General features: G+C 35.7%; 1 protein-coding gene across 1 annotated transcript in view; it reads left to right on the top strand.

The window, feature by feature from the left end:
* The window catches only part of LOC107645662 (sucrose synthase 2), a 5,579-nt gene continuing 4,061 nt past the window's right edge, over positions 7,476-8,993 (top strand). The window contains exons 1-4 of the mRNA XM_016349734.2: positions 7,476-7,813; positions 7,921-8,053; positions 8,440-8,591; positions 8,702-8,894. Of these exons, the coding sequence (XP_016205220.1) occupies positions 7,713-7,813; positions 7,921-8,053; positions 8,440-8,591; positions 8,702-8,894 (579 nt within the window). The 5' untranslated portion in view covers positions 7,476-7,712. The remainder of the gene's footprint in view (positions 7,814-7,920; positions 8,054-8,439; positions 8,592-8,701; positions 8,895-8,993) is intronic.

The raw sequence follows: 8,993 nt of genomic DNA, 5'->3' as shown, positions 1-8,993 counted from the left end.
CATATTTAAAAACCAAATTTTTATTTCTCTTTGATTTTTGCTGCTTTCCTTTTTCTTTTCTCTTGTATCTTTGTTCACAATATTAATAGTCTACTTGCTCATTCCTAGGATGTTGATTATTTTAAGATGAGTAAAGTATCATTTTTATCCCCAATGTTTGGGATAAATTTTAAAGTTGTCCTAAGGATGTGTTTGTTTTCAAAGACAAGACTGACATTGAGACAGAGACAATAGGACAGAGACACTAAAAGTTATTGTTTGTATATTGTGTTTGGATATGATGTACAGTAGCGTTTGGTGGAGAGACAGAGACGGAAAGACTGAGACTGAGAGACAGAGACTAAGAGACAGGGATTGAAATAAATCTCAGTATTCTGTTTGGTGTAAAATGGGAGACAGGAATTGAAACAAGAATAAAACTCTAATTTAATTTGCACAAAGGGTAAAATTGGAATTAATTAATTGAAATGAAAGTATTTTAGGTATAAAATGTTATTAAAGTTTCAGTCTCCATCTCTAAAAATTTCAGTCCCCTGTGTCCCTACTTTTTGGAGGTACTAAAATACTGAAATTTTAGAGACAGAGACAGAAATTTTAGTACCAGTCTCTGAACTAACAAACACGATACTGAGTCTCAGTCTCTCAGTCTCTGTCTCAGTACCTCAAAACAAACGCTACCTAATGTAATGTCCAGTATTATGTTTGGATACACATGGACAAGATTAAAATATTATATAAAATGACTAAAATAACCATATGATTCCAAATTTTCTATATCAAGTACAAACTAATTTAATAGAGAATGAGAGTACGTAGGAGTACAGACGAAACTTGAAAAAATGTTTGAAGAGACCAAAAATTTTAATAAAAAAAATATAATAATATTTATTTTTCAAAAGTTTTAAGACTAATTATAGGAAAAATAAGAAGGGATAATAGTAGAATAATAAAAAATATCTATGGACAAAAAGGAAAATAAAATTTATAAAAAAGTTTATGTCCACTCTTTCAAATTCCGTGTCCATCATTATCCTTCGTAAAAGAGTGAATACAAAAATATAAAAAATTGTCTTGGAGACAATGTGTTCTGTGTCCATGTCTCTACTTCCAAATACATTTTCCATGTCTCGGTGTCTTATCTCCAAAAACAAATGGCCTAACATTTTAATCGTCATATTTAAATCCCTAACGTTTCAAAAATATTTAAAATTGTCTCAATTTTGTTAACGGATCCTAATGGGAGGACAACATTGAGTCAATTTTAAAACATTAGTAACTTAAATAGAATGATTGAAACGTCAAAGACAACTTTAAAATTTACCTCAAACATTAAGGACAAAAATAATACTTTACTCTTTTAAAATTAAAAAAACAAGTGTAGCTAGTAGCCTAGTAGCATGGAGTCATATTAAACAATTGTGGCACAGAGAGTTGCCAAGTTGAAACAACGATGGGCATATATACCAAAGCAAAATGGATAAGATCGTGGAGAATATACCAGAAGCAGCACATCACGGAACAGTAGTAGTTGGATTCAGTATGCTAATTAATGAGATCAAAGAAAGCCAAATTCAAGTCAAATTCTTGGTGCTTGCCCCATATAGTGCATACCCGTGCTATCAAATTGATTCTATGATGTCTATTGGTAATCATGAACCAAAGAAACCAATAAAACGAGCACAATGTTTCTCAAAAGTAAGGATAAGATGTAAAGGATTTTTTTAGTTTTGCTTTTCGGATTGTTTATTGGATAACTCATTGCTCTTGATGGCTAAAGAACATACAATAGACACATAATGAACAATTGCCGTTTTCTATGGGTTTGGTTTGATGACCTAATGTGGTATTTGTCTTTTATTCAATTTATGTAAACTTTAGTTGCTTTAAGGAATGACTCTATTTTTTTATTTTTTTGGTAGTTAATGACTATTTTATTTGTTCTCTCTCTTTTTACATAATGTTTTTTGTTTCGGCCGAGTCCAACAAGGGTCGGAGGTCCATTCCACAGACCGATGACCCGACGGGTACTCGACCCGTACACAGATGACCCGCACCTCACTTCATATTTTACGGGAAATCTGAATATTTGGCAGAAGCTTCAAAAAAAAAAATGGGTCCAAGATAAAGGGTCCACCTGAATACAGACTATAAATGGGGAGGGATTTCCCCAGAGATACGTCCCCTTTCTTAATCTAATTGGCCGCCTCTTAGTACGGACGCAAACTTAAGCATCAGAGTGTCCTTGTAGGTGGCCTCACCCGTCAATCCATCGATGATTCGGACAATAGTCTCTCCTTGAAACTCGCGCTTAGGTCCAGATCCTTACACCTCATTGCTCCAATCTTGACCTCACTCGATCCAACATTTACCCGAGCAACCGAACATTGGTGCCGTTTGTGGGGACCTGGCGAGAGTATGTAGCTCTTTCCTCACATAGAGGAAGTACGAGAGGAGGGGGGAGCCCGCTTGAGAAGTAGGGTAAGCTCCGCAGCCTCTTCTCAAGAATGCTCGAGACCACCGTGCCGTCGGGACGACCCCCTCCAAATCTCCCGAGGGACGCCCGTTTGGTGGTACAGGCGATGACAACTCAAAGATCATGCAGGGACTCCAACACTAAGTGCAAAACTTGGAAAGAGAGCTAGCAGCGAGTGACCGCTACCGTCCCAAGCACAGCAAAGACTCTTGTCCGAGTTTGTCTCGCACCCGCTCTCTGACCAAGAGGTCAGAAGACCGTGGAAGGATTCCTAGGAGGAACAACGAACGAAGACAAGCTGATGCTCGATCTCACTCCTACACCCACAATAGATCGAAAAACCGTGGGGAGACCAGGAGAGACAGTGGAAAGAAATGATGGGACCCCATCATTATGGGTGCAACCCCTTTCCACCCTTCGATCCTCAAGGTCCAGCTACCGAAAAACTTATACAAGCCTACGAACACGAGGTATGACGGGACGAAAAATTCCCAGGAACATCTGACGGCCTTTGAGGCCAGAATGAACCTGGAGGGTGTCGGTGACGCTGTCTGGTGTCGGGCTTTCCCAGTAACCCTGGCAAGTCCAGCGATACGGTGATTTAACGCGCTACCGCAAGAGTCTATTACGGTCTTCGCGGACATCTCACAGAGGTTCTTAGCGCTGTTCACCACACGGATAGCCAAAGCCAAGCACCCGATCAACTTGTTGGGGGTCACACAACGTGTTGGCGTAGGGGTGCACAGACCCGGCCCGGCCCGGTCCCGAACACTTTAGGGGCTAATTTGGTGTGATTTCATCGGGTTTAGGGTCGGGTAAGGGTCTCAAAAATAGACCCGGTCATTATTTCGGGTCGGGTCCGGGCCATAGCTCGGGTCACCCGAAGTCGGCCCGGTGGCCCGGTCATCATACACAATTAATATTTTGTGTTATTAGTGATGGATCATGGCTATTCTTATGTGGAATTTAAGTATTGTAAATCTTAATATTTTGTGTTATTAGTCATTATAAGACTATAAGTTAAGGTTTTATATTTAGAATGCATAAGACTTTAGAGTCCAGTGGCGGAGCTTAGTTCAGACAAGGGGGGCCATGGCCCTCCAAACTTTTTATAAAAAACTTAGTAGTATTTTTTCAAAAGATAAAAAATAGTTCAATTGACTTAAAATACTTTACTATGACTTAAAGTATCTAATAAGTTCAATAAACAACAATCTCTCTATCTTTAAGTTCAAATATAAAAAATTAAATATTTTTTATTTATTTAATTTAATTTTTTATATGATAAAAAATAATAAAATATTCAATAAGTATTAATATTATTGTATTGGTATAAATTGAAAAAAAAATTCAATAAATATTATAAATTTTAATATTTGTCCTTCTAACTTCTTCTTTACATATTTTACAGGATATATATTCAAATTTTTATATAAAATAATAATGAAAAATCAAAGAATTGATACATTTTTTAAGAGGAAGGCTAATATTTAAGAAGGAGAACATATAACTTTTACAATATCAGCACCTGTAGATAGTTCTTCTACTTTAATGAATTATGAAGAAAGTGAGATATAACCTTCAAAAGTTCAAAAAGTTACATCTGATGACTTTAATCTTAACTTTTTGGAACGAAATCTTGAAAAACGGCTTTAAATTTGGCAATATCACCCAAACCAGAGAGATGAGATTAGACGAGCTTATCTTAAATGGGGTATATCAAAAACATTTTGACAATTATTTTCTATTTAGCCCCCCAAAATTTTATGTCAAGTTCCGCCACTGCTTTAGACTAATGCATAATATTGTGTTATTTGTATTGATTTAAATATTTAGTATTATTAGACAATATTAGTATTGATTGTGGTTTTGCTTTAGTATTGATTGTGGTTATGCTTTAATTTTAAAGAAGGGTTGGTTCTTGTTATATTTTTCTAAGTGAATTTTACCATGTTAAATAATGGTTGGAGTCTTGGAAATTTGGATATTTTTACATGCTAGCTTACAAGAAAGTATCAACGTAATGTAATGTTAACGGCCCGATTTTTACCCGATTTTCACCTGGTATAATTGTGGCCCGAAAATGTATTGGTTTCATTGGGTTTAGGGTCGGGTTCGGGTCTAATAAATAGACCCGGTGTATATTTCGGGTCGGGTCTGGGTCACATCAAACCCGGCTTCACCCGACCCATGTGCACCCCTATGCTGGCGAGCCGACGAGGAAGTTCCTCGATCGGTTCAATGATGAATGTCTGGAAATTGATGGCTTGACGGACTCGGTAGCAAGCCTATTTCTAACAAACAACCTGTTGAATGAGGACTTTAGGAATCATCTCACTACTAAATCTGTCTGGACTATACAAGAAATTCAAAATGTGGCAAGGGAGTATATCAACGATGAAGAAGTTAGTCAAGTAGTGACCGCCATTAAGCGGCAGCCACCCAACCCACCGGCTACGAAAAAGCCAAACGAAATGCCGAAAGAGAAAACCTCAGGGAAGCCATTTAAGTCATTCTCCCAGGTGGGCAAATTTACTAACTATAACTCTCTCACGGCATTTATTGTGGAAGTTTACCAACAAATCGCAGATAAAAACATACTGTCGAAATCTCGGTAGCTGAAAGATAGGACAGGTGGAAACAAAAGTCTGTACTGTGACTATCACAAGGGTTTTGGCCACAAAATTCAGGTCTGATTTGATCTGAAGGATGCTTTGGAGCAGGCCATTTGGGAGGGCAAGCTGTCTGAGTTTTTGCAGTTCATACAAGAACCGAAGAGGAGAGAGCGAGAATGGCCCGAGGAGGGAGATTACTCTACTTAACAAACATACAACGAGATATAAATTATGCAGTAGGGAGATTAAGCCAATTTTTAGATTGTGCTACTGACAAGTACTTGGAGGCTGCTATAAGAGTGCTCTGATATTTAAAGGCAGATCCTGCATTGGACCTAATATTTGTATCAGACAGATTTAGAGCCATGTGATTTTTCGGATAGCAATTAGGGAGTATGTTCAGACACAAGAAGATCAACATCTAGGTATTATTTCTTCATGGGAACATCAATCATGTCATGAAAAAGTAAGAAGCAAAATACAGTCGCAGTTTTATCATGTGAGACAAGATATAGAGCTTTGGCTATGGCAACTCATGAGGCACAATGAATTACATACATTTTGGAGGATTTGCAGATCAAATTAGAGAAACCAATTGCTATTTACTGCGAAAGTTAATTAACATTGCATGTTGCAGCAAATTCTGTGTTTTACAAAAGAACGAAACGTATAGAAATAGATTGCTATATTGTTAGAGATAAATGACAAGAACAAGTGATAAAATTGTCACTAATTTCTACAATAAATCAAACAGCTAACATATTGACTAAAGTACTAACTCTTAATATGTTTTAGAAATATTATAACAAGTTTAGAATGCTAAGTGAAAATGATTCTGACTTGAGAGGAGATGTTACTTGAGTTGATATATCAGTTAACTATACATGTAGAATAATTTGTTTAATAGATATGTAGAAAATCTTATTAGTTGGTACAGTCAATACTAAGGAGAAATTAAGTAGGTTAGGCGTTATTGATCAGCATGATAGTGTGTGTGTTTTATGTAAAGAGGATGTTGAGAATTTTCACCACTTGTTTCTTCGTTGTCAGTTTACTTGGCAAGTGTGGTGTGTCTGGCTGTTTGACTATGGTAGATTGTGGGCTATCCCAGAGACTATTAAGCAACACTTTGAAAGTTGGACAACAGTGACTGTAAGAAAGGAAGAGCGAAATAGGTGGTTAATTAGATTCTTTGCTATCATTTGGCACATATGGATGAAAAGGAACAACGAAATCTTCAGGAATCAAGAGGTGGAATTTGCGGATGTCATTAATAGGTCGTTCATGAGTTACAAAGAGTGAAATAGAGTTGATCTTAATAGTTATTAATGACAATGTCGGAAATGACTATAGATTGATTTTGATTTCTGTTTACTCTGTTTGTACTGTCTTAATTTACCTTATTGTGTTGAACTCTTTACTTAAAAAAAAAAAAAAGTTTGGTGACTGTTCAGTTAGTTAAACAACTAAGCTGGACCTTGTAAGATGAAAACATCTTATATAATTAACTTTTATACATTTTGTAATGAAAAACTCAAGATAATAGAAACATGAATTACACGCTCTCTTTTGTTTGTTGAAAGTTGTGCGAAGTTCATCTTCTTCTCCTCCCTTAAACTCACCTTTTCAACAATCAGAAAGGGAATTTGTTATCCCGTTTAAATTCTAGAACTTTTAGTGTAAAACTATAATATTATATTATGAACTATAAATTATCTCTCAATTAAAACATTTTTTTTGCTAACAAGTCGACAACTACAGCTAATGGAATTCTTATCCATAATGCAAGAGGTCGCCGGCCAAGGTTAAGGATGTTTTCGTTATTTATCTCCAATATTTTTTTATTTTTTTATTTTTTGTCTGTGAAGTGTCTATTCGATGGGTTTATTGATGCACTGGCCAAGTATTTTAAAACAAATGTTTATTTAGCAGATGTATAGAATATACCTTCGTATTAGTAACATGATCTATTTGACTATAGTTGATACAGAAATTTGATTTAAGTAAAATAGTCCCATTCTCATCCATTTGTTAAAGACAATTTTTTTTTAATCTTTTTGAAAGTGACAATTTTCTAGGCACCAGCTTAAAGTAAGACTATATACCTCTATGTTAAAGTTTAAAAAGAGAATGAACTCTCAATTATTTTTTTTATTTGATAGTGTGATATTTTATTTAATATTTTTTAATTAAAATAAAAATATTAAATAATAAAAAATTATATTTTATTAAATAATTAAAAAATTAAAAATATATATTTTTATTTTAATATAAAATATATATTAAAATATAAAATATATATTAAAAATTTTCTTTATTCTTTTTCTCTCTCTTACGAAGATGTTAATAAATGAAGGGGCGCCACGTACACCACCTTGTCTCTCTCTCTCTATGAATACGATTCTCCTCTTACGATATAAACCCAGCTGAAACCAACACGTCGCAGATTACCATTCTTTCTTGCTTTTCTGCTTCCACAATCCATTATTCCATATTCCAAATTCTAATTTGTTCTTTTGTCTAAATTCCCTTGAAAGTTCTACAGTTCAGAACGAACGAACACACCGTCAATCACTCATCATCGTCGTCGTCATCATCATCATCATCATCATCACCACCACATCATGCCGAATCAACCTAAGCTCGGTCGAGTTCCCAGCATCAGAGACAGAGTTCAAGACACTCTCTCTGCTCACCGCAACGAACTCGTTTCTCTCCTCTCCAGGTTCCTCCCATTTCTTTTCACTTTTCTTATTTGATTCATACTTTATGCACCGCCCTGTTTCCTCTTACTATTCGTAGCTCTGTCATTTATGGTTCTTGCTTTGACAGGTATGTGGCTCAGGGGAAAGGGATTTTGCAACCTCATAGTTTGATCGATGAGCTTGAAAATATCCTTGGTGAGGATCAATCTACAGTGGAGCTTAAAAATGGTCCCTTTGGCGAAATCATCAAGTCTGCACAGGTCACTTTATCCCTTTCATTAAATGATACTTCCTTTTATACCCTTGTTTTAATCTCTCCGTATGTTATGTTTTCATGTCTCACATTTACAAAATAGAAAAATGCTTTGGACCCTGTATTACTATTGTATCATGATGCTAGACCCAGCTAAACAAACTTATTTACCTTGATAAACTCTAGGTAACAATTAAATTAACTGCATTGAAAGTTGTTGTTAGGTATGAATTTCATTTGGATTTGCTAACAGCTTTTTATGCTGTCATCCTAGCATTGTCATACAATTTGGAAAGGGAATAATATCACTAAATAGTATTGCTGGTTTTAGTTTACTTCACATATGTAGATTCAAATAGTATATGAAAAATTGAAGCGTTATATCTGTGACAGGAAGCCATAGTTTTGCCTCCCTTTGTGGCCATAGCAGTTCGTCCAAGACCTGGTGTGTGGGAATATGTCCGTGTTAATATATTTGAACTCAGTGTGGAGCAATTGAGTGTTTCTGAATATCTCAGCTTCAAGGAAGAACTTGTAGATGGACAGTATGGAATCTACTGCTTAGCTTTTTTTTTTTTCTTTAAATGCACTGAAAGTTTCTGTAATTTAATTGCTGTTGTGATGATGACTATTATTTTTTTATATTTTGCTTTAGGATTAACGATAATTTTGTGCTGGAGCTTGATTTTGAACCATTTAATGCATCATTTCCACGCCCCACTCGTTCATCATCCATTGGCAATGGTGTCCAATTTCTCAATCGCCACCTTTCTTCAAGTATGTTTCGCAACAAAGATTCCTTGGAGCCCTTGCTTGAATTCCTACGTGTTCACAAGTATAAAGGCCATGTAAGTTTGCCATGCTATGCACTTTCTACTTAATAGTTGACCTTAAGTAGTTGATACTAAGATGACAATAGTCCCCCCCTGATGGTAAAACTTTGGTAT

This window comes from Arachis ipaensis, chromosome B06, assembly GCF_000816755.2.
Source record: "Arachis ipaensis cultivar K30076 chromosome B06, Araip1.1, whole genome shotgun sequence".
NCBI classification, from domain to species: domain Eukaryota; kingdom Viridiplantae; phylum Streptophyta; class Magnoliopsida; order Fabales; family Fabaceae; genus Arachis; species Arachis ipaensis.
This window is presented reverse-complemented; position numbering and strand designations above follow the sequence as displayed.